Source organism: Nanorana parkeri, unplaced genomic scaffold (genome assembly GCF_000935625.1).
Source record: "Nanorana parkeri isolate BGI_ZX_2015 unplaced genomic scaffold, ASM93562v1 scaffold234, whole genome shotgun sequence".
Classification (NCBI taxonomy): domain Eukaryota; kingdom Metazoa; phylum Chordata; class Amphibia; order Anura; family Dicroglossidae; genus Nanorana; species Nanorana parkeri.
In genome coordinates this window covers 154,868-180,316 of record NW_017306502.1, presented here as the reverse complement: position 1 = coordinate 180,316, position 25,449 = coordinate 154,868, and the positions used below count along the sequence as shown (strand labels likewise).

Sequence of the window (25,449 nt, the reverse complement as noted above, 5' to 3'; positions counted from 1 at the left end):
AGCCATATCCTGATGGTGAAAACACGAAGACATGCCCATAGAAGTATATAGAAAGCTACTGCTCAGGCATGGCCAGTGTACAGAAGATATGCAAGTAGGTTTATGTTATGTGACAAGATTCTCCTACTGATTAGTTGTTCTGGATATCCATAGTATATTTGATAGTATAGTACCACTGTGACCTTAAAGTGACATGACCCTCAGATTTTTTAACATAAAACAATACTGTAATGTGTGCCTTACTGTAATCCATGGTTGTTTCCCTTCTCTTTGCTGCTCTTCCTTTTAAATCTGTACCTGTTCTCATGCTCTGCAGAACTTCTGTTTTGCAGCAGACTGCCTTGTCTCAGGAATGGATACACGGTGTCTGTGTATAGGTTTGTATAGGCTTGTAACCTGAGCCAGCACTACAGGAAGAGGCCCTGAGCTGCAAAGGGAAGTTCTCCCCAAGCATGAGAAGACATCAGGATTTAAAAGGAAGAGCAGCAAAGAGAAGGGAAACTACCATGGATTACAGTAAGGCACACATTACAGTATTGGTTTATGTTAAAAAATCTGAGGGTTTAATGTCACTTTAACCATGTAAGAAAAAGCTACCTCTGGAATCATTAAAACACATGGAGTCAAGAGCCCTTAATCACCATGCGTACTTTAGAACACACGTGTTTGTGTGTTAAGGAATGTGGTGTAAATAGCCCATTCATTTTGAAAAAACAAAGCAGCAAACTGCTAATATGATTAACATTTCGGAGGGCTGCCGAAAACCTTATTTTCTCAGTTCTCTATAAAGGCAAGGAAGATCTCAAAACAGAGAGCGCCTCCATCGCTTAAAAACTGTTAATAAAACAGAATTAAAACAAATGAAATGGTACTCACAAAGGTAGAGTTTAAACAGGCATGAAAAGAATCTTATGCGATGGACTTAGCCAGCCGGCTGTCAGTCCTTCCTAGTTGTTTGACGCGTTTCTGAGGTCACGCCTCCTTCATCAGAACCAATTGGAAGGAAGGACTGACAGCCGGCTGGCTAAGTCCATCGTATAAGATTCTTTTCATGCCTGTTTAAACTCTTCTTTTGCAAGTACCATTTCATTTGTTTTAATCCTGTCTTATTAAACGTTTTTACGCGATGGAGGCGCTCTCGGTGTTTTGTTTTCCAGTGCTGAGGTTTCCCTAAGCTAGATCAGCCTCATAAGCGCAATACATTGATCACTGAAGATCTCCTTCTCTCCTCTCTTTTCATCCTGGACACATGCTGCTGGCGCTTCTGTTACAAACTGTCTGTTGCAAGGAAGATCTGTTACAACTGTTGTTATTAAAGTCTACTTACCTTATATTTGCCTTTAATAATGCCTTCAAACAACCTTTCCTTCGTGCCATAAAAGGGCAAACAGCCGCTCAATAGGATAAAAAGAATCACACCGCATCCCCAGACATCTACAGGCTTCCCATAGGGCTCTCTTTTCACTACTTCTGGAGCCATAAAGTGTGGTGTTCCTACGCGACCTGGAGGAAAAGATGGGGAAAACGTTTTACTATGAGTGTTCTATAATATAAAGCTTGTCTCAAAGCTCTGAATATACTCATTTTGCTTATAACTTCTTCTGGTTTTTAAATAATCATCAATATACTTTACAGCCATTAACCAGTTGTGGACCTTTGGTATACTACACATTCTCCCCAAAAAATTAATTTAAAATCTTTTGTCCTGTGTGGTGCTCTATGCTCCACCTCTTTGCAGCTTTCAGACCCATTTACTGGCAATTCACCTGCCATTTTGACAGCCAGGACTTGTCCTCTATTGTAGCAGAAGATCTTTTTTGCATAAAGTGACTCATAGAACAGTGTCTACAGTGTCAAAGAGAGCTACACTGTAGCTATGTTATTGTTGCCTCATTGCACCTACTCTCTGGTTCATTTATAGCTGATCAATTGGATACCTTCGATCTGCATAGGACATCAGTAAAAGCAACCTTGCAAGCACAAATAAATGTTGTGTTCCTATTTAACCCTCTATTAACCTTTTGTTAACTCAAATCAGCCCTAAAGAACTAATTCCTCTACTTCTTCTCAGTTATAATTTTGCTGCGGTTAGTAGAGAGTGGAGGACCACTGTAAGATAACTGGAAGCCAGAGAAAGTTACAAGTAACTAATATATTATCAAAGTTTTAAGGGAAACATGATACTTTTGAGAATCTGAAAGCATACACTGCCAATATCAAGATAAACTGACCAGAAATTCTAAATTCTGTACCAAGGCTACAAACAAGCCTAGCACACTGCAAAGTGATATTATTTGTTGACTCATTTGTTGCCCAGAATTGCAATGAAGATCAGAGAACAATTAAGTATCAGCTGTAGAAATTCAAGCTATCCAAACCACATTCTCTCAGATGGTAGCCAGGTCATGGCTTCTGCAGCTGCTGCAGACCCATACATACAGGTTTAAATGTATGGCTATTTACTCTGACAAAGATCACTTGGCACTTCTCCTTACAATACTTTAATCTTTCTTTCTCACTAGAACAGGGGTAGGCAAACGTGGCTCTCCACAGGCATGAGTCCAAATGGCAGAAGCATGATGGGATTTGTAGTTTCAGCACAGCTGGAGAGCCAAGGTTGCCAAGGAAAACTGTGAGCATGTAAACAGCCAGCGATGGCGGTTTACATACAAGCGATCAGTGCTGGAGGATCAGAGAGGGGGGGAATCCCTGCAGGGAGCCGTGACTGACAGTCATGGCTCTCTGCAGGGAGATGATCAAGAAGTGAGCGAGCGACGGTATGTGTTCACTCACTTCCCGATCTATTGAGCAAACGTGTGACAGTTTCATTGTCACACGTTGGCTTGAACTATGAGGCTGAGTGATTTTCACTCACCTCATAGTTCTACTTTAAAACATCAAAGGGCCAGTGAGCCCAAAAGTGACATTTTAGTTATGGGTAGGATTCTGATCAGCTGAGACTGTCCCTGGCTTATTGTAGGTCTTGGATACTCTATTAGCAAGCTTTCCTGGGCATACTTCCTGATTGAGTTCCAGTCCACTGAGAAGGTTTAGGGATTCCACCCATCTTTGTGAATTGCAGCACCTTCTGTCGTATTTTTTTTATATAAAAAAAAAAATGAACGTGTCCGAGTGGGAAACTCTCGTAATGCAAATCTAGGAAATAAAGGTATGGTACCAATAGTACCGTGGTGTGCTTTACAAATGTGTTCATTACTCTTGCTGGCTTGGGAACTCCAAAGTCAGCAGAGCACTATTAAAACGAATAAGTAAAAAAAAAAAAAAAAACCTAGGAAGAGAGCCCAGTCACACCATCGGCTTCACACAGCTATAAATCAAAAGGCTAAAAAAAAGTCTGCCGTATAAAATAGTACCGTGGTGTGCTTTACAAATGTGTTCATTACTCTTGCTGGCTTGGGAACTCCAAAGTCAGCAGAGCACTATTAAAACGAATAAGTAAAAAAAAAAAAAAAAGCTGGGAAGAGAGCCCAGTCACACCATAGGCTTCACACAGCTATAAATCAAAAGGCTAAAAAAAAGTCTGCCGTATAAGAAAAAGCACATAACTGCTCTCTATTGTAAATGAGCCCCTTTAGAGTGGGTTGAAAAATGCACTAAAAATTTAGTGGAAACACAGGGCAGAAAAAGGTTTAGCAGTAATTTACACCTTATCTATGGAACCTTAACCCAAAGCACATGCATTTGTCTCTTAGAGCTCCAGGAAGCAGAACATACATAATTAATACCTAAATTCAGAAAAGGTGAAAGTTATAAACTAGAACGATTAGAAAATTAGGGCCAAACTTATACCTCTTTTTCAACATGTCATGGTTTACTCCCCACGTTGTCCATATCAGATATAATTTTTGTATATATTTTTTTTCTTTACAAGTACCCTTCTTCATGTTCCTGTACTTAATTTCTTGCCTAAGGGAGAATAATAACGGGTGTACAACATATGCTAAATTGGAGATACCCATGTTACTGTTACTATAGAAATGTGCAAACCAAATGATTCCCCATTAGAGCATTAGGGGGTGCATTGATGGGATTGGTGGCGCACCCAGCGCACTAGAGGGGAATCATTTTGTTTACATGTTGCAAAAGCTACGTAAGTGCCGTCAATCCTGTGTATGCACACCGTACGCTCTAGCAGATAATCTTTTGGTTTACACATTGCCATAGCAGCAACATGTAAACCAAAATTATACCGTCTAGAGCAGGGGTAGCAAACCTCTGGCCCTCGAGCTGTGGTGAAACTACAAATCCCAAATCTCTTCGGGAGTCATGTCTGTGGATGTGAGAATCTTGCAATGCCTCATGGCATTTGTAGTTCCACCACAGCTGGAGGGCCGGAGGTTTGCTACCCCTGCTCTAGAGGCACAAACCATAAAGCAGTTAAAAAGTCCCTCACATCAAGTTACTACTACCCAAGTTTACCGACCGAGACTGTCTCTTTCGCTGCAGAAACGTAATTCTCCATGTCTTGATCTATGCATGTCTCGTGTAACCAGGATGCAGCATCGAAGTAGTTAATCTAGGTGTTCCAGGACTATGTATAGACTGCTACCTATGTATGATAGGATATTAACATGCGACCTGTTCAATGAGACCGATCACGGTCACATGTTTATCTGTGGAACGCCAATGGATACACCAATGTAGCGAATTTACTTCGGACTGAACGAATAGTTAAACTGTGATTCCTATTTCTGTTATGACACATTCTAGGGACAGTAGGGTGAGGCAGAAGGATCACACACGTAATGCTATGTTCCTATTGTCCATCCGAATTCCCCTATATGTCTGTTATATGTTTTACTGTCATTTGAAAAGTTACAGGATCCATCCGATCGAATACATGTCTCTTATTAGCATTGGCACTTTTTCGCCTTGATTGTATTGTACTTCTTACTGATATGCTTCACTCTTGTATGGATAACCCTGTTTTACAAAATAAAGAATTAAACAAAAAAAAAGTTGATACCAAATTAACACAATCGGCTCACGAGGATAAAACCCTGGGTGGGAATATTCCATGAAACACCATTACTGGCAAGTCTAACCGTGGTTTTTCCTTAATCATCTTGCAGGACAGCTACCTGACCGGATAAGCAAGGAACGATCATACATTAGAGAGGCACAACAGCCTGTGATAACATTCTTCAGAAGGTCATGTCCTGGCTGGATAACAGTTCTACATAGCAATAGAACCTTTAACAGAGAAATTGAGAAATTAAGAGACAAGCACAAAATTCTTCTTGGCTTCCATGAAGCTACCAGAATGATCAGTACTCTCCTAAATAATTTTCGTGACCACTAAGGGAAACAGAAAATGGGAGAAAAGCATACCACAAACTAAGGTTCCATATGCGAGTAAGGGCATCCATGCCCAGAGCTAACAACTGCTCTTTTTTTTTTTGTCCCGCTGTCAAAGGCACAAGAAAGTGAAGTGAAATTTCTCTAACAGTCACAGACAGCAATAAAAAGAAAAATGGCAGGAAAAAAGTATACATAATGTATACAGACACACGCAAAGCTTGTGTTTTCTTTAATGCACACACAAGAGTAGTTTAGTAATGTACCAAATCCTTAAAAGCTATACTGTATTAAAACCGCAAAATGTTCTAGTTCTTACCTCCAGCTACAAGACCAGACTCCCCCAGCTGTATTGCAACACCAAATCCTCCAAGTTTGACCGGGGCAGAGTTTTCTTTTGAAGCGAGGAGTACACAATGTGGCTACAACCAAAAAAAAAAAAGACAATGGCATTAATCACCACAACAAAATTAACCTTTTTTCAGTCAACAGACACTTTTTTTTTACTATAGGTAACCTGCTTATTATCAGTAGTAGCTATGATGCGCTCTACCCAAATTATTTTAAAAATATATATACACATGAGGCGTAACATATAACTTCACATTATTGACATGTATGTTAATACAAATATAGAAAATATAATACAGGCTTAAACAAATCAATTTTTATTCAATGGGAATGTTTTAAAACTGGAGGAGACAAAATCTGGAGCAGCTGTGCACGGCAAGCAATCAGCATCCACCTTTTATTTCCAAATCCTAACTGAAGAGAATCTGATTGGTTGCTTGCAAAGCTGCACCAGTTTTGATGAGACAGACAAACGGAGAGAGAGCGAGACAGAGAGGCCTGCCGAAAAAAAACTGTGCTGGCAAACTCCTCCACCTGGAACACTTCCAGCCAATGAACACTCACTAGATAGATGTGACTACTTAAAATCAATAAGTTGGTCAATATATGCTTGTCACAAATCAGACATACCACAGACGTGACGAAACACGTCTGATCTGTGGCTGCGTTGACATCATCACACCAATGGTATGCATGCGCACAAACACTGTTATGATGAGGCGTGTAGCTCCCGATAACTATTAAGCAGTTACTCCTTTAGTGCTATGTGAAGCACTTGCGCTATCAATACAGCCATTAAATGCAGAAGAAAATATTGCTTTAGTTGCCTGCTTAAAAAGCAAGGATAAAAAACAATATAAATAACTAAAATTACAGGACCTCCTCCCTCCCACACATGTAGACATACATGCACTTGGGAACACCAATTTTGCAACAAATATTTGATTCTCCCTCACTTCCCAGAGGTAGAAGACTAATTCTATGGCCATAATTTACTGTTCACTCAAAACGGTTAGGTTTTTAATGAGCTGCCAAATGTACAATTTTGGGTATCCTATTTTTTTTCCACCATTTCACAGGCACACAGTTTTGAGGCTTGACATATTTGGTACTTATTTACTCAATACAGTCTCACCTTTTATATATTTAAAAAAAAAATACATTGAAATGATATTGCATTTGTGAACATCAAAAATAATTTGTGTTTTTTGCACTGAAAATATAACTGATAAACATTTCCGAAATCATCTTTTGAAACAGAAATCTTATTCTACAGGTCCCTTGGATTAAGAAAATGTAGTTTTACTTAATTTTTTATCCAACCTACTTGCATTTTAATAGGTGCGTAAAAAATGTTCTGCAGCGAAAGGGTAAAAACAAGGCACCTATTGATAACATTTTCTGGGATTTTGTTTCTGCAAAGTGAACATCCAACATACAAAACCTTGGACGCAAATTCGTGGAAGATTTCCCTTTAACTTTCAGAAAACTACCAAATAAGTGGCCATGATTACTGCTCAGTTACTTTACTTGTCCAGTCTGTTTCTCCTGCTAGAAACCCATTACTGGTCCTGGACAGGAAGTGTCACCTGTTGGGTCACATACAGAGATGGAAGGCTAAAGAGAACCTACTCTCACAGGTGCAAGTGAACTTCTTGAGCAAAATGTGTTATACACGCCTTTCAAATTAATTATGTAACAACTCAGGCATTTCAAAATCATTCCTTGCAGAGATGCACCTTACACAGCATATTTGAGCAGTATGAAGAAGGAAGCAGATACCACAAAGTACAACATGATTTTCACATGACTGTGGACTTGTACAAAGTAAAACGGAAAAGCTGCCTGAAGGTCTACGTATCTGAATTATCAGCATATAAGGTCAGTGATTTCCCCCTCTCAAATATGAAACAAAATGCATGGATAATTTTCAATTCATTCAAAAATTACTTTAACAATAATGCTCCTAAACCAACAGATGATATGCTTTAATTCTTACCAAATAAGCCTGCAAAAGGCAATTGCTTTCTCAGAATTAAGTTAAGGAAAAACAAAAAGCTGCTGTTTATTTTACTGTTATTTTGGCACAAGGGAGAACACAAATTAGTTCACATTCACACAAGCAACACATTAAAACATGTCCTAAAAACATCATGGGCGTTTATGTTCAGTAGTCAAAATTCCAAACCCAGTTACAGTGGAATGTTTTCCCATCAGCAACAGCTCATAGCTATGTAGAATCTAAGCATGCCATTTATGATTTTGCTTGGATGTGTACATCTACCAGGCAAACCAGAGAAGCAATATTGTGCCAGAGCCCAAGATGATTATTCCAGGGTCTGCTATAGTGGAATTCCAGGGACATTTTTTTTTTGTGGAGGTTTTAGATGGTGGTAAGAATCAGAAAATCTGTCATCCCCCGTTCACACTTTATTTATTGGGCAGTCCTGTGTGCAACAAATTTTGAAAAGAAGCTCATGCACCTATTTCAGCTGCGAGCTTCACGTGTATTTGTTTTACTGTGCATCATTGCGTGGGCAAAGAACCACATTTTGTCTGCTGCGTTTGGCAAGCCAATACCAAGTAATGGTGCCCCAAGCACATCACACATTTGAAAACATTTGATAAACATTCCATACAGGTGAACATTTTGATTTTAAATTACATTAGTTGATACAGCTACAGCAAATGTTTGGTAAATGCCACATTAACTGTTGAAACCTTGAAAAACAGAGAAATCACCTCATTGATAGTCATGGCCTCAACAAAAATATCTTTAATGCGATTAGAATCAAAGTCAAAATTGAGGAATATGAGAGGCACTCTATTTCCAGCTTCCCTCTAACGAAAATCATGGGTTACATTTGGCTCAGGTTATAAATCATTTGGTGAAAAAAGTCAGAAGCTTCCTGTAACCTGGTAAATGTATCTTCAAAATATGCTTTTCTGGGTTATTAATAGCAATACAGAAATGTGGGGAAACAATGGTGAAATTGCCTAGGCCAACTATATAAAAAGGGCACAGTGTAAGAAACTATATTTGGCTATTTTAACCTTTAAAAGAAGACCGAAGAGTATGGGTACAAAGCTCCCAATTGGATATATTGCTTAGATGAACTAGAAAAGTTTTGGATGGTTTTCTTTTACATGTGTGGACTAATTAGGGATATCCCACTGGCTTGTGTAATATTTATAGGGAGCTTTCCACATGATGTACTGTGCCTTTGATGTGCATTTCTAGTGTCATGCATGTTTTAACACAAAATGAGGGCTCAGAAACCTAGCTGTACAAATCTACCATAGTCTAACTACATGCTGTTTTTCTACAACTTTTTCATTTCGGCCAATTGATAATGGAGACTGTAAAAAAAAAAAAAAAAAGTTACTTAATGTCATCCAGTTCAGGATTAGATCTACTTTAACTTGCTAAAACTGAGGGGAATTTATCAAAACACTTTACAGACTGAGGAGGGAAACTGACCAGTTACTATTGGCAATAGCTCCAGATTTTGTCTGCTCCAATTTTGATAAATCCCAACACCCCCTAACCCCCCATATTAATTGTTTATTTTGTTTTTTTCCTCATTTGTTTGGATCACACGGCTGCTGATCTCCATTACAGCTGTCACCCCATAACATCACCCGAACTTCATTTATTAAAAGCTTCTGGCTCCCAAGTTCATGGCATTTTATAAGTAAGCTACAAACTGTTTCCAGTCTGCTTCTCTATCTGCAGTGCATTACATCTGAAAGGAACATGTCTTACTCTAAATGTGCACGTAATAAACTAAGAAGTAATCTGTGATAGTTAGCAGCATTAAATGATCATTGTTTTATATGAAAATCAGGAATTTACTCCTGAAAAAACAAAAACTGTAGTGCAACTTAAGCCAAAACCTGAAGCATGAGTTAGATTTTCTGTCACTATGCATTGCCAGCCAATTGAGACAAAAAGAAATGGACATTACAATACACACTATTAGCGAACAATTCTACACTATAATGCCTACAAAATTGTCATACCAGCACATAATACAACATAAAACACATTTCACTCTACATGGTCTTAATGTATAAATATTCACAATTGTACAATATTTACACTTTAACCAAATAGATTTGGTTGAAAACAAAACCCACAAAACATCACACACAACCCCAATAAATGCATGCCTCCAAGAATTAACATTCCATGGCACTAAAGTCCTTATTGGTAAATTTTTATGTATAAAATCATTTAAATACCCAGAAGGTAGAAAAATGAGTGGTCTCCTAAATACCCTACATGCCCCATAGCATACCCAACACAAATGCACACACGATAAATGTAAAACGTTGATTTCATAAGAGGCTACATGGGTGAAAATGTACAAGGTGCAAAGCAAATACATATTTAATTTTTGCAATAAAAAGATAGCATACTAAATATACCAACTCATGCATTATTGCATGAGTTATTGAGGATTAATATAGTGCTTTTAGTTTATGGCACTTGCATAGTGCTACAAGACATTTGATCTTTCCCAATGTCAGCCTGTGGTTCACCTGGTGACTGCTCTCCCCCTAGAATTTAAAACCAACCAAACCACCAACATAATTAGGTATTCCTAGCTGTTATTACAAATATTTCATTTTAACATAAAGGTGTTTTTCTCGCTCAACAGGGTGAACGTTGACATTACAATTTACTACCATCAGTTATCGATAAACAGTAGACTTGATTACATTTGTAATGTGAAGTAACACAAGCCACAGTATTGTTATGAAGAGCACTACAAAACATTCACTTGATCAAAATGAAACTACGGGTGGTCAAGATTAACGTAATTAAAACCATCAAATTTGAAAGAGAATCTCCAAGGTTAACAGATGTGCCAAACAAGCATGTATATGTATATTATAATATATAGATATCTATATCTATAGATATAGATATATATAGTAATATCTCGGTTCATGAACACTTCGGTTTGCGAACAGGGAGTTCGGCAAAATATTGCTTCTGTTCGCGAACTCCAAATCGGGTGACGAACACGACCTTGGCCATCTTCCCCGCTCTGACACGTAGTCGTGGCTTACTCTAGGCGAGATTGCGGTCGCAGACAGACCTGTGCACACTTGCTGTGAAGCTTTTTAGCACATACAGTACTCTACAGTATTATTCAATCCAGCATGGCTCCAAAGAAAGTGCAGAGAAAGCATGGTGGTAAAAAGAAAGTGCAGAGTGGTAATGAATTTACATATGGTTCAGAACGGATTAACCTCATTTACAATGAATCATATGGGAAAATTTGATTCTGTTCGCGACCAATTCGGTTCGTGACCAATTCGGTTCGTGACCAGAATCGTGGAATTAATTAAGTTCATTAAACGAGGTACGTGTGTGTGTGTTTGTGTGCATATATTTATATTACACACCTATACATACATCTCAAAACTGGAAATGTGATGGGCCTACTGATGTCAAATACTTAGTGGTAGTGTTAGGCTGCCAGCCACCAAATTACCATATGCAGGACAGCCTAAATGCGCTATTCATGATAGAGAGATAGGATAGATTTGACCTGTACAGCGATACAGTTAGCAGTTCTAAATTAAAAGGAGAACTATGAGGTGAGTGATTTTCACTCAGCCTCATAATCTGAGCCGACCTGTGACAAAGAAACTGTCACAGGTCGGCTCAATTCTAAATTACCGGCGCTCGCTCACTTCTCGATCCTGTGCCGGCAGAGAGTCGTGACAGGGGAGGGACTGGATTCCCCCCTCCTCTGTCTGATTCTCCAGGGCTGACTGGCGGAACGGCCTGGGGAGGGGGCGGGTACAGCTGGCTCTGCCTATAGATAGGCAGAGCCAGCTGTCCCTCACGCAGCTGGGTGGATCTAGACATAATGGTCGGGATCCGTTCCGACTGCGGCGTCTCAGCTGTAGCTCGCGGTATACTGAGCTTTGTGTAACGGGAGGACGCTAGTTTGTGTTCTCCCATGACCCTTAGGAGAACAACGGGGGAAAGCCCTAACCCCATAGTTTTCCTTTAAATTTAGATATACCCTTTCTCTACTTTTATCCTTCACAACTTTGATCCAATCTGCAAATGAAGAGGCAGGTCTAAAGAAAGCCTACTGACTGTTGACAAGAAGACTGGGAAAACCTGTGAACAAATGTGTGTCTTAAAGTGACACTAAACTCGGGAGTTAAAACTTAAACATTTATCCAAGCACCTAAACTATTAACAAAAGTGAAGTGACTACATTACAACACACACAGGGACCATGGGGAACAAAAGTAGCCACCCTCCATAAAAGGACAGCGACAGCACAAATTCAGAGATGATTTGAGGATCTGCAGCCGAGTAGTAACAAAAATGTATCTTATTTGTGTATCAGTTTAGGTACTTGAATTGATTAAGATTTAGTGTCCCTTTACATTTTATTACAATGGTTAACATTTATAACAGTATCAAGGTATACATTTAAACCTTCAATCTGTACATGCAGAAACAGCAGGTATTGATTGGGTTATAACTTATTCTTAACTTTGAAACCTTGCCTACCACTAAAGTAATCGTCCATAACTCACTGCCTTCCTGATGACCATTCTTTACTGTTAAGCTGATATGCGCTATGAGACCACTAACCTATCTGCTGCAACCTACTATGTGTGCAGTACAAGCAGAATTGGCTAGGTCATAAGGCTGAGATGTAGCACCACCAGCAAGCTCTCTCCTGTACTGGTATAATCAAAATACAGATGGAGCCAAGTAGGGCAGAAGGCATTAAAACAAACAAAAATGATCACAGACTAGAACAGGAAGCTCTACAGCTTTTCTGAACTTTAACTTGGAGTAATCGGGCATAAGGGGAAAAAAAAAAGTTCACACAATCAGATGGTCTAACTTTGCAATGGTCAGGACAAGGAAGGTAATGCAGTGAAAATTGTACATGTGAATTATCTATCAAGTGTTCCCTTTCTTACAGCAGCTAAGGAAAGGTGCCCATGAAATTCAAGTAGTTTCCCTTACGTCACAAATAAAAATGTATTCAGGCAAATTAATAAATTTGTCCTGCTCTTTAACAAAGCTAAAAGTTGGTATCCAGCCACAACTAATAAGAGGGTAACTTCAGTTACAGGTGTGAATACAAAACTGGGTGAAAATAAAAGTCAATAGTGGTAATATGGGGAATTACGATCATATCGTTTTTTAAAACTATACATTCTAAATTATATTGTTATTATAAGTACCAATAAATGTGTTCACAAAGTGAGAGGCAGTTTTATTTTTTCTGCTATTTGCAATCTGAACAGCTAAAATATATAGTTTTTCAGAGCTGAATGTAAGCACTTTGCATGCTAGTAATGTGACGAAAATGTAAAAGCCTTTGATTTGTAGGAATTCTGCCTATTACCCGGTAGTGATGTATCACCAAATTACAAATATCATTCAAACAAATTAAACGAAAAACATTTTTTTTTCTTTTAACAGGTAGAAAAATGCATCTTACATCAAACTCTTGGGTCTTGACGCCTATAAATGAGAACTACCTTGTGGATAATTTCACCAAACACTCCATTAACTCCACTTCAATAGACAATTCTTCAACGTGCTCAATAGATGAAACATCACTTGGTGTTGCTTTAGTGGTTTTCTATTCTTTCATTTTTATTGTGGGATTGTTAGGCAACATGTTGGCCTTATACGTGTTTCTGTGCATCCACAACAAAAGAAACTCTGTACAAATTTACCTCCTCAACGCAGCAATAGCTGACCTGCTACTGATTTTCTGTCTTCCATTCCGAATAATGTATCACATCACCCAAGAGTGGAAACTGGGAATTGTACTCTGTAAAGTTGTTGGCAACTTATTCTACATGAACATGTATATTAGTATTGTCCTTTTGGGTCTCATAAGTATGGATCGCTATGTAAAAGTTAAGAGGTCACAGCGAAGCCGGAACGTTTCAAGGAGGAAATGCAGTATTCAGATCTGCTGCAGCTTGTGGGCAGTAGCCATTTTGTCAGGCATCTTTCATATTGCAACACAGTCAATTAAGGACCAATCAAGTGACAATGTTTGCTTTCAGTATACAAAAAGGACAGATGCAATTTGGCAAGCAGCATTTAATTACTTTATTGTACTGATCTTCTGGATAGTATTTATTATGCTGATCCTGTCATATGTGAAGATAGGCAAGAACCTACGCAAGATTTCCAGGGAGCGTGCCTACCTACCAAATGCTGGAAAATATTACATCACAGCTTACAAGTCATTTTTTGTACTCTTCATCTTTACCCTGTGCTTTGTACCTTATCACACCTTTAGGATTGTTTATATTACAACACAGCTGCAAAATATCTCATGTTATTGGATTGAGAGAGTTCACAAAGCAAATGAGATCACACTGGCGTTGTCGGCTTTCAATAGCTGCCTGGACCCGATCATGTATTTCCTATTGTCTAGCAGTGTCCGTAAAACAGTGTTTCGCCTGCTTTGTAAAAGCAGCCGGGAAAGTAGCAGGAGTGAAAGCAACACATCAGACCTGCATCACGGATATACTCTACCTGACAGTGTGCCCACTGTATATTCTCAGACTGCCACTCCTCTTAATCAACGAAGAATTATCACAAAGAAAAAAGAGAAGATATGCATCAAAAAAATCTGAATTTAAAAAAAAAAGTTTTTGTATTACCAAACCAAGGTATGGATTTTTGGAAGCCCCGGTCTCTGACCTGTGCTTTCTATTCTACTTCTTTAAAGGGTAAAACTTGCAGTGCTCATCTATTGCTACAGTGCCCTCCAACATTGTGCTCATGTGCCAGACCTGGCTATGGAGCAGGGCTAGACAAATTCCAGGAACAAGGTAGCCGTGGTTCATTAAAAATCACAGCTGGCATCTAACTTCTGAAGCTGGCTCCTGAAATGCATATTAATTTCTCCAACCCGCTATAGATAATGGCTATCTCCATGATATGCATATGGCTTTAGAGGACCCTGGAGCTCCAGACATTTAACTTTGTTCTGTCTGATTCTAGGTTCTGTATGCGAATTGCTGAATTTGATAAAGAGGACAAACATTTTAATTTCTTCATTACGCTTGACACTTTGACAACAGTTTTGCAAATTCTGAATGTGGACTACAAATAAAGAAATACCAACTGACACAGCTGTACATAATCTTCTGCCGTGCAACAGGAAGAAGTGAGCTAATCTACAAGTTTATCAAGCTACAAACTTCTAAATGTAAAATTTGTATAACAATGCAATGCATAGCAGTGGACCCCTTTAAACAGACTCCGTTTACATGTGTAAAGCCGACTGTCAGCTTTACACAAAGTGATTTGGACGGCTGAGCTTCCGTCAGATTGGTTCCACAGGCCTGTGAATATCAGGCCAATAGCTTATTTGGAGTGGAAAGGTGACATTAGGGGTCTAATTGACCCCTAATATCACCTTAAAGAGAACCTGACACCATTAGTATGCCAGGACATAGGGGGCTTGTAAGCACCTCTATGTGATAGCAATAACAAAAAAATAAAAAAATAAAAAGTTGAAGAAAAAAAATAAGATTAAATTAAATATATGTAAAAATAAAACAAACATTTAGCCCTCATTCACACTAGAAACGTCCGGCACTTGCAGCTCCGTATCGGGCAGCTCCCGGGAAGGACAGGTGCTGCGTGTGATTTAGTACGCAGCCCGTCCTTCTCTATGGGAGTATGCGGCCTTACGCCCCCCTACCCTCACCTCAAGTGCAGGTCTGTACGGGTGCGGGTGTCCTGGCTCGGACGCAGACTGGATCCATCCTGTCCGCATACGCTTACCCGCACGGATGTGCAAGGCGGTTGAGCGTAGGGCGGCGTACGGCTGCGTACTCCCATAGAGAAGGACAGGGGCTGCGCACTAATCACATAATTGATTGGTTCTGAGGAAGGAGGCGTGTCCTCTGAAACGCGTCAACCAAGACATGTTTGCAGCTTGTCGGCTGTGCCCGGAACTCTATGATTTCAGTGTCTGTGTTCGCTGATACATACTTTATGCCTGTTTACTCCAATTTCTTTTTGAGTATGTTTTCAACTCTTTATATCGTTTTATTAAAGCGTTTTTACACAATGGAGGCGCTCTTTTTGCTTTTCATTTTAAATCACACGCAGCATCTGTCTTTCCCGGGAGCTGCCCAATGCGGCCGTGCAAGCAGCAAGGAGCTGAATGTGCCGGCCTTTTCTAGTGTGAATGAGGGCTTAAAGTCACTTGCCCCCCGCAAACATATTATCGTAAAGCGTCGGGTGTGCCAACATATGAAACCGATGATCGCACTAAACGTTGAGTATCGCTGCATGTTCCAGAGTGAGAGCAATAATTCAGGGCCAAGATTCATAGATATCTGTAAACTGATGACCTGTGCAGGCTTTTAAAGCGCCACCTATGGACAATTTCGGGTGCCGTTTTTTGTTGCCGTTTCATGGATGCAAGCAATTTTTAACATGGGTATGTTGGGTATCTATTTACTCGTAAATGGGTATTTTATTGTGTTTTTGGGCCCTAAGGTTAACTTAGGTTAATTTTTTTGCAAAATTGTTGGATTTGATAAAGAGTTCTGCTAATATAAAAATTTGCAACTGCCACCATTTTATTTTACAGGGTCTTTGCTTTCAGAAAATATATGTTTGGGGGTTTTAAGAAAATTTCAGGCCTAAAATGTGATTAACACGTGCAAAAAAAAACGCCTTGGCAGCGAAAGGGTTAAAGGTGATTACAATCAACACTGTAGTCAAGTTTTAAAGCAATATTATATATGAAAAAAATACATGCTATGATTTAGGTTGAGAACAACATGTCTCGGCCTACTCCATACTGTAATTCAGAGAACAATGAACTGCAAAGATACCCAAATTCCAAGATTTGTTCTGCCACCAGTTTCTCAGTCCTAAAGCCAAGCTGTGGCACAAACCGCTGTCTTGGCTCTCGCAAAACACAAATGTAGTGAGGGCGCATGAAACAAGAAATTACGTTTACTACATAATATTGGGCCACTGAGAATCAGAATGCAAATTACATTTATTTTACATTACTTATACAAGGGCTATTTAAGATACTAGCACTACCAACTCTTATGTAATTTTTCAAGCTGAAACTGGATTTTTTTTTCTTTACTGTGATCGTACTTAAGGCACTTATTAAAATAGAAAACTCTCGAGTTTCAGCCACCTCATCCTTAACCACTTGCTGACCGGGGTGTTTACACCCCCTTCCTGTTCAGGCCATTTTTCAGTATTCAGCGCTGCGGTACTTTGACATTTATTCAGTCATGCAACGCTGTACTGAAATTAATTTTATACCATTTTTTGGGGACAGATAGAGCTTTCTTTTGGTGGTATTTAATCACCACTGGGGTTTTTATTTTTTACTATAGAACAAAAAAAACTACTGAACATTTTTTAAAAAAATGTTAAACATATATTACCCAATTTTTGGTAAAACACAAAAGATGGGGTCACATCAGGTAAATAGACAGCAAGCACATCAAGCCTTAAAACTGCATGTGCCCGCGAAATCGCAAAAAAAAAAACTTCCATACCCAAAATTGGCCATAGGCAACGCTTTAAAAGCTTTAACTGCTCATCAATTTACTGTTATCAGTGATTGATGGCCCTAGAATTATTGCTCACACTCCGATATTCGCGGTCATATGCAACATGTGCGGCGTACGGAGCACAATCTTTATCTTCGCACGTAGGCGTCCCTAATGCATGTATGGAAGGGCGGGGGACTTTAAACATTTTTTGTGGGTTTTTTTTAATATGTGAATTCAATTTTTTTTGTAACTAATTTTTTTCCCCCACTTAGCTTTATTGCTATGACATAGTGGGATAACAAGCCCCCTATGTGATAGCCAATATACAGTGACAGGTCCTCTTTATGGAGACATCAGGGGTTTCTCAGACCCCGGTCACCTAGGGACCCCAAGAGAAGCTGACGAAGCAGAGATGTGCTTCACCAGCTTCTCTAACAGGGAATGACAGTTGAGTGCGAAAGTGATGCAATATACATAATTTCCCACATTCAGAGACCAGATAGGAGATCGTGTACTGATCTCCCTCTGATCTCCAGTGACATAGCCATTGTGTTGGTCCCAGGCCACACCAGGCACAGCGGAGCTCGGCATTGGTGGTGGAGATGGGGGCTGCACACCCACACGTATATTACAAGCGATGGGGCGCTTCTACAGATGCTGGAATGCTTGTATGTAAACAGCCATCACTGGCTGTTTACAAATCACACAGATTTCCCACACATACGCGCCTAATAGCGGCGGGCACGAGCGGAGCAGGAAAGGACGTTTAAAAACGTCCACCCGCATTCAAGAACCCCCCCGTCCGGCCTGGACAGCATGTGGTAAAAGTTTGCAGCTGAAGCTTTTCAGAATCTTTTCTGAGCCCTCTTTCTTCTGGGATGGCATACCAGTAGAAAACACATCCTCACTGGCCAGAAGGAGACAGGGCCACACTGACCGATTATTACTTTCTGTTGGAAGCATTTGGTTACTATACAGTCTACAGCAGGCGTGCCCACTTTTATCGCAATCGGACCTATCCTGTGTTCTGGTAGATCTCATTGAGCCAGTCATACAAAAAGTAGATCTTCGCACACAAAATTGTGGGCACCCCTGGTCTACAGGGCTCTGTAGTGCATTTTTCCAGTGCCGGGAATGTTATACAGGCTGGTGTGTGCAGTGGGTGAGGGTCAAAATTACAGATAAATGCAGCAGGGACCAGGGCGGTTAGGAGGGTGTTGTGCATAAGCTCACTTTTTCATGTGTAAAAGGGTGAACTAGCCTTTTAAAGGCATAGTCCACTTTTTGGGAAAAAATAATAATATACACACAATGATTAAAGAAAAACATACTCATGGGGCTGGAAGAAGTAAACAATGGACTAGAAGTGTGGTGACATCATGGTGGCAGAATTACTTAACAGTGGCTGTAACGACAGAAGTCAGCAACGGCTTATCAACTGCTTGTAAAGAATATGCAAATGTTGAAATGTCCATAAACATACTTTAAGCATGCTTTGTATAATTGGAAGGCAATGAACCTGGTAAAAATGATGTTTGTGCTAGCTTAGCTCAATTACATGTTGATGCACTAAATGCAAATCACTGTCATAGACCTGGGTGATGATTGCCCATATTCAATGCTATGAATATAAAAACAAACAAGTACAAAATTACTTATGTCTATTTGGAGACACTGAACCGTTGTATAAAAACTATACAAAGGGAACCTATTAAAGCAGGCTTTTTATAAACACTATTCTGTATTGTATTGTGTACACTATCTGTAAGCTACAAACAATATAAGTAGTCAACTCATCATGTTTCCCTTAAGGAAACCTGTACCTTGAGAAAATGGAAGATACCACTGTTCATCTCTTCTTAAAATGCTTGTTGCCTAGCTGTTATAATGACCCTATTACTTCATATAACTGACCTAGAAAAAGCATGGAGATCAATAGATCCGACTTTCTAATCTGTATGCTTGTACTAAGTCAAAGACAAAGCTATTGACACCAGAGACTGAAAAGTAACCAATATTTTTGGGAGAAGTCAGCACAATCACACCCCCACCTCTCCCCCCTGCATTTCTGGCAGCACAGATTTACTTTAAGTGACACTAAACTCAGGAGTTAAATCTTACAAATGCATTCATGTAACTTAACTATTAATAAAAAATGTATCTTATTTGTGTATCACTCAGCTGTAGATCCTCAAACTTGTAAAGTAGCCACCACTCCAAGCTCTCTCCCATGATGGACTTTAAATCTCACGTTTAGCTAGCTAATCTCTAATGGCATTATAATCTATAACGAGAGGGAGTTTGGAGAGGTGGCTACTTATCAAAACACACACAGGGACCATGTCACTTTAATGCAGACTTAGTTGCAGAAACCACAAGCACTTAAAGAAACATGGCCACTACTGATTTTTCCTGAAGGTGCATTCTTGTCCATGACCCCACTGCTCAGAAATGCTACCAGAGACACAGGAGCGATATTAAGGAAGCAACTGAATTTAAGCGACAGGGCAAGGATGTAGATCCCAATAAACCAGTGGCAGCACAACCACCAAGTACATGAACTTGGAGCCATGATCATTGACCATGTGCCGAAGGCCCACAGGGGAGGCAATCGTGATAACATTTTGTTACGTAGAGAGGCCTTTTGGTTCTACACACTTAATACGGTAAAGCCCAGAGGTCTTAACACAACACTATTATCATGCTTTCTTACCACTTGATATATATGCATACCTTCCTGCGTTTACTCACGTTTCACTAACATCCATCTCTGCATTCATTTTTAGTGATATCTTTGTTAACATTTGTCATACATCTATACGTTTATATTACACATCCGTTATTTGGTTGCATTATGTTTGAAAGGCATCCACTTTGTATTTTTCCATCGATGACTATTGGATGCTATGGTTGGTGCCAATCTCATCTTATTCACATGATTTAGGCCTATATATTGAAATGAAACAAACCTTCTACATTCAGTAAACGTCATATAATGTTGATGCGTTGATATTGTATGGTTAATATGCTATCATGCATTTCTTTATGCATACCCTACTTGTCTTCTTTACATTATGTATCTTTTAATATATATTTATATATATATATACACATATATACACATGCTGCTTAAATCTTAGGTGCTTAAATCTCATTCAGTGTTCTTTGAGGGATATATATGTGTTTTTTTGGTTTGCACTTATTGCCACTCTATTGCCCCGATGAAGGGACCCTGTGTGGCCCCAAAACGCTGGCTGTGTGCGATATATGTGACGATTTATCTGAATAAACAGACATTATGATTTGAATGTCATCTCCTGAGTGCTGGGGATCCTCACTTCCTACCCACTGCTCAGACAGACAATGATCTGGAACATTAATGTATGTAGTAGATCTTTCCTGAGCAAACATCTGTGAACCTGTTGGTGCTATATATGTAAATCTGTATAATAATAATTGTGGTAATGCTTGTGGAGAGGGGGCACAGTTCAGAACAAGGCAGTTAGCGAAGAGAGGCTGTGCAGTGCTGGGCACAGTGAAAATATTTGTTATAGTTTAGAGAGGCGTGAAGATTACAGATCTAAAACATAGACAAACATGATCTGATCTTTATCTGTGTCAGGCCTGGACAAATACTAGTTGCTAGGTTGACTGGCAAAAGTCTACAGGCAATCAAAAAAAAAAATCATGTGTAGTTAAACAATGAAATACCAGCCTGGTGCTTACTGGTATATACCAAGCATGTACAGTGCGCACACATGACATTTTCTACTACTCAGTGTAGTCAAACCATACCAAAACAGTAACCCACCACCCACCGTGAACAGCCATGCAAGGAAGAAACAAGAGGGCAGGGAGAGAAAACAACATTGTGCTGTGCTAGTAATACTTAGTAATATTCTTGGATGGAATTAGTCATTTTAAAATATGAAATATATTGCTTTTGATCCACTTCATTGTTAACCTACTGCATTGTTTTGAGGCATGATCCATTTTGTTCTGAATCTGGAATTACTGATTGCCCGGCCTTCTGCTGTAGAACTTAGCAATACAAATTAAAATTAACTACTTCGTCAATGACGGCAAAAACTTCTAGGCCCATGTCAACAAAGCAGCCCTACTACATTATTTTACCTCAATATGCTTCATATCTGGCATGTGGTTTTGAGATGTAGAGTATTGTTTTCTCCAAAATACAACCAAACATGTATCCTAGCCACAGAACAGTGTTCTACTAGAGAGGAGAAATATCACCATAGTCTTTAGCAAATGCGGCACAGGTAGCATTTTTTCTTTCAAGAACAGTTATTCCTACTATAGTAATCTTACATGAACAACATTTTTGTATAGTGTTTTTCTTAGGGAAGACTCACAAACATGAGTGCAAGAGATGTCTGCAGATTCTTCAACATGACCCTAGGAGTCTTTGTTACATGCAGAGTATTGTGCAGTGTGCCCTTGCAATTATGTACTGTACCTAGTATGTCCATTTATGGAAAAGAACTATAGCGGAAATAAAGGAAGGCTTGTACAACTGACTGTTATGCCTTGAGACTGTCATCTATCAGCACGAAGCTCAAACAGGAAACAGGTCCTCCCCTATTTGTTCCCCCCCGCCCCCCAAACAAAATTATCCTTCCCCAGATGTATACTTCCCTCCACCCCATGGCCTCAGTATCCAACATTTGTTACAACAATCCTGAAAATCTTTTGTGTATTAGCTGTGTCTGGGCATTAGCTTCTATAGACTTCTATGGGGCCGTCTTTAAAGCGTCTAAGTACATAGCCCCATGGAAGTTAATGGGGATCTACTGTGTAGAACCAGTCAAGCCCATAAGATTTTCTGGGAGGATGTAATGATTTTCGAGGGGCTGTAGCCAGGGGACCAAGGTAAGAGCACATTTGAGGAGACAGAGGTAAAAATAATAATTTGAGGCTCAATATTCAGGGTAAGAGTCAAACTTACCCCAAATAAGGAGCTAAATAATCCAGCTGAACTATACGCAGAAACGTGTTTTACCTGCCTAATGGATTTGTAATTTTCTGTAGTTTGTTTGGAAATTCAGACACCGATTTCAAGACATCTCAGCCAGATCCTCAACCTACTGGTGGAACAATAAAGTAAAAAGCGCCAATTATTCATCCCTCATGCTGCTTCATCCTCCTGTCAGCACATAAGTATGGTGGAGAACCATAATGGCTCCTTGTATTGCCACCAACTTCCTGTCCAGGCAGTCAGCCATTTAGGTAAGACTACAAAAGGACCGACATCAAAACAAAATTCCAGTGCTCAACTAGAAGCAGGTAAAAATACACCTAATTTCTTTTGAAGGGTCAGCCAACCCATAACCTTTATGCTGGAGTGTTAAACTAGTCGATAATTTCCTATATCTCTCTTTGACCCTACTGGTCAGATCTCTGCACGGTGTATACACATATGCTGTGTCCATTATGAAAAGTTCTCCCTTTAAAAAAAAAAAAAACAATGTAAGAGGCAACAGAAGGTGCTCAAAACTGCGTAAGTGGGTAGGAGCACTTAAAGCTCACAAAAGGACTAGTCATGCATTATGGTAGATTGTTCCAATAGTTACAAGAAAACAGGGGCTAAGTTGACCAGAATCCATCTAAAATATCACTTATGGGTGGACTGATCTTTTAAATATACAAATAAATCTAAAGTGCAGCCTTGCAATTGTGCGTCAGAAGTTTTGGTCACTTGATGCAGTACAGAAGTTACACATTTCAAAGAATGATGATCTGTGGGACTGTATGACAGGGCGACATGTGACTCCTGCTTATGTCACTGCAATCTCCTGGCATACTTGTCCAGGCAATTCTGGCAGCTAACTAAACATGAGGGCACGTATGAATGTTCATTAATGTGTGGAACATAGAATAATGCTAATGCCCCATGTTACAGCCCTGACTCTTGTGTCAGTCAATTTATTAGAGGTTTAAACAGAACAGGCAGCCACAGTACACGTGGCTTTTTCCACCAGCATTCCCTTTTTTCTGTCTAAGGGACTGGCCACCATGGCCTGTGCCTATGGGCTGGGTGACTGGTAACAACCTTCAACAATTCAAAGCAGGCAATGATGATGTATTACTTGATCAGGCGATAGAGGGGATAAAGCACATGTTTGTGTTTGGAGTTTTACTTTCAGAATAGCTCACATATAAGACCACAAGCCTAACGAGTGACGTTTTTTTCTTACAAATAAGCTGGTCAGTTTCTGCATTTTCAGTTCCTGTGAAGTGCTGGATGTGAACGGTCACTGCTGGTAAGTACAACAATCTGAATATATTCAAACTAGCTTTAGACCTCTCAATACAGATTTGAGGCTGAAAAAAAAAAAAGGTCAATTTTTCTTTGCAACAGTCCTAATAAAACAGCCTCAGTATAATTTGGGGGAAAAAAATGTATAAATCTGTGAACGTTTTTAATCAAAGAGGCTGAAAACACAGACCGCAATTAAAAAGCTTGTTATAGATGAAATGTGTGCTAGAATAGAAACACAGCATTCATTATCTTTAATACAAAAAGTGGCTGCGTGTAGGTTTTAAGCTACGATAAGTTAAGTTCCCTTAAAACAATTTCTGTTGTACATACAGTAGTTCCTGTAACATATTTCTGTACCCGGAATGAAAAGCGGTGGGTTTAAAACGACCATCTTTTTTGTGAAAATTGTACCCATACTTGAAGATTTTATGCTGCATTCTGCCTATTTAGACATGGTAAAACAGATCTCTGCCTAGAGTAGGATATAAGGATATATGGTGTTGAGAAATCCCCTTTTAGGAAAATGTCTCCATGTTGTATTCAGCTACCAGCCAAGAATCTCATTTTCCTGGCTGCACTGGAAACATGACAATTGAAAGCTAGCCAGCTAACTTGGGAAATATCCTTTAAAACATTTCTAGAGCTGAAGTTTAATCTGTTTATATTTTGCCTTCCCTAGTTCCTTTTTAACTCAATCAACATGCGAATGACATTCAAAAGAAAAAACTCTTTGGTGAAATGTAACAAACAATCGGGCTATCGAGCTGTCAAAACGAATAGCAGAGAGGTGACACACTCTGCTACCTCTCTGCTATTTTCAGCTGTCAAAATACGGGATAGCTATTTAGCGGTCCCGTATTTGCATGCAACGGCTTCATTCTTTCATTAATGAAAGAAACAAGCTTTTACAAAAGCTTAACTATTTCATTAATGAATGCCTCAATGCTGAGGCATTCATTAATGTCTGGTAACTGCTGAGAATCAGCTGTTACCGGCATTACAAAGCCTGATATAACTCATCACGTGTACGTGGCCAGTCATATAGGCACTTTGTGAGGGGACGTACAGTGTACGTCTCCCGTCACGAAGGGGTTAAAGTCCTGGCCATTATTTGTTTATTACATCTCACATGGCTGGTAAACAGCCGCCTCATTTAAATCCTCCAATCAAGTTGCGCCCTATGTACATTTGGTAGCCACTGTACAGAAAGGAGGCAATATAAGGTATTGTTACCAAGCCATGTGGTAACGGAACAGGAGAGGAGCCTGTAAAACAGTGCAAGACTGAAGGTACGGCTGGAGCTCAATGAATGAAGACTTATTATTATTACACAGGATTTATATAGCGCCAACAGTTTGTGCAGCTCTTTACAATATAAAGGAAGACATTACAATCACAATACAATTCAAGACAAGATGGTAAGGAGGGTAAGACTTATATGAAAGTGTAAAATAGCAGAGCAAGAGAAGTTCTTTTTTTTAAACCGATTGTAACCAGCTTTAACTACTTTTAGGTATTCCAGAACTGCCCATTACAACCAAATACATTTTGAATTTTATGGTCAAAACCTGCTTTTCTTCTGGCAGTAGATTTTTAGCGTTTTTTAAAATATAGGAACACACAGTGGTGTAACAATAGCCATAGCAACCCAGGGGGCCGCTATGGGGCCCGGGCCCAGGGGGGCCCGGCCAGGACACCCCTCTGATGCCGTGCGGGCCGCATGGGTCGCTATGGGTTCGAACGCACAGCTGTTCAGATCACCGTGATCTGTGCAGCGCTGCGTTCTTCTCCATTGCCGCTGCTGAGTCAATGAGTCAGCAGCGGCAGTGGAGGAGGCTGGACGTGGCGCGGAGGAGGCGGGGTCCGGGGGTCAGCATCAGAAGGAGGCGGGGTCGCTGACGGAGGAGGCGGGCCCGGCGATGGAGGAGGGA

General features: G+C 39.8%; 2 protein-coding genes across 10 annotated transcripts in view; one reads left to right on the top strand and one right to left on the bottom strand.

Moving 5' to 3' along the window:
• CASK (calcium/calmodulin dependent serine protein kinase) overlaps positions 1-25,449 on the bottom strand; it is a 240,822-nt gene that overhangs the window by 130,424 nt on the left and 84,949 nt on the right. For all 9 annotated transcript variants that reach the window (XM_018556336.1, XM_018556340.1, XM_018556337.1 and 6 more), the window contains exons 6-7: positions 5,639-5,741; positions 1,328-1,503 (exon numbers count right to left, since the gene is read on the bottom strand). In XM_018556336.1, coding sequence (XP_018411838.1) covers positions 1,328-1,503; positions 5,639-5,741 — 279 coding nt within the window. The remainder of the gene's footprint in view (positions 1-1,327; positions 1,504-5,638; positions 5,742-25,449) is intronic.
• On the top strand, positions 7,412-14,343 carry LOC108786927 (probable G-protein coupled receptor 34). Its single transcript, XM_018556345.1, has 2 exons — positions 7,412-7,551; positions 13,151-14,343. The coding sequence occupies exon 2, from the start codon at positions 13,159-13,161 to the stop codon at positions 14,326-14,328; it is 1,170 nt and encodes a 389-aa protein (XP_018411847.1). The 5' UTR covers positions 7,412-7,551; positions 13,151-13,158; the 3' UTR covers positions 14,329-14,343.

What these genes read in the sequence shown, in the direction of transcription:
- LOC108786927 (XM_018556345.1), top strand. Translation starts at nt 13,159, where the DNA reads ATGCATCTTACATCAAACTCTTGGGTCTTGACGCCTATAAATGAGAAC.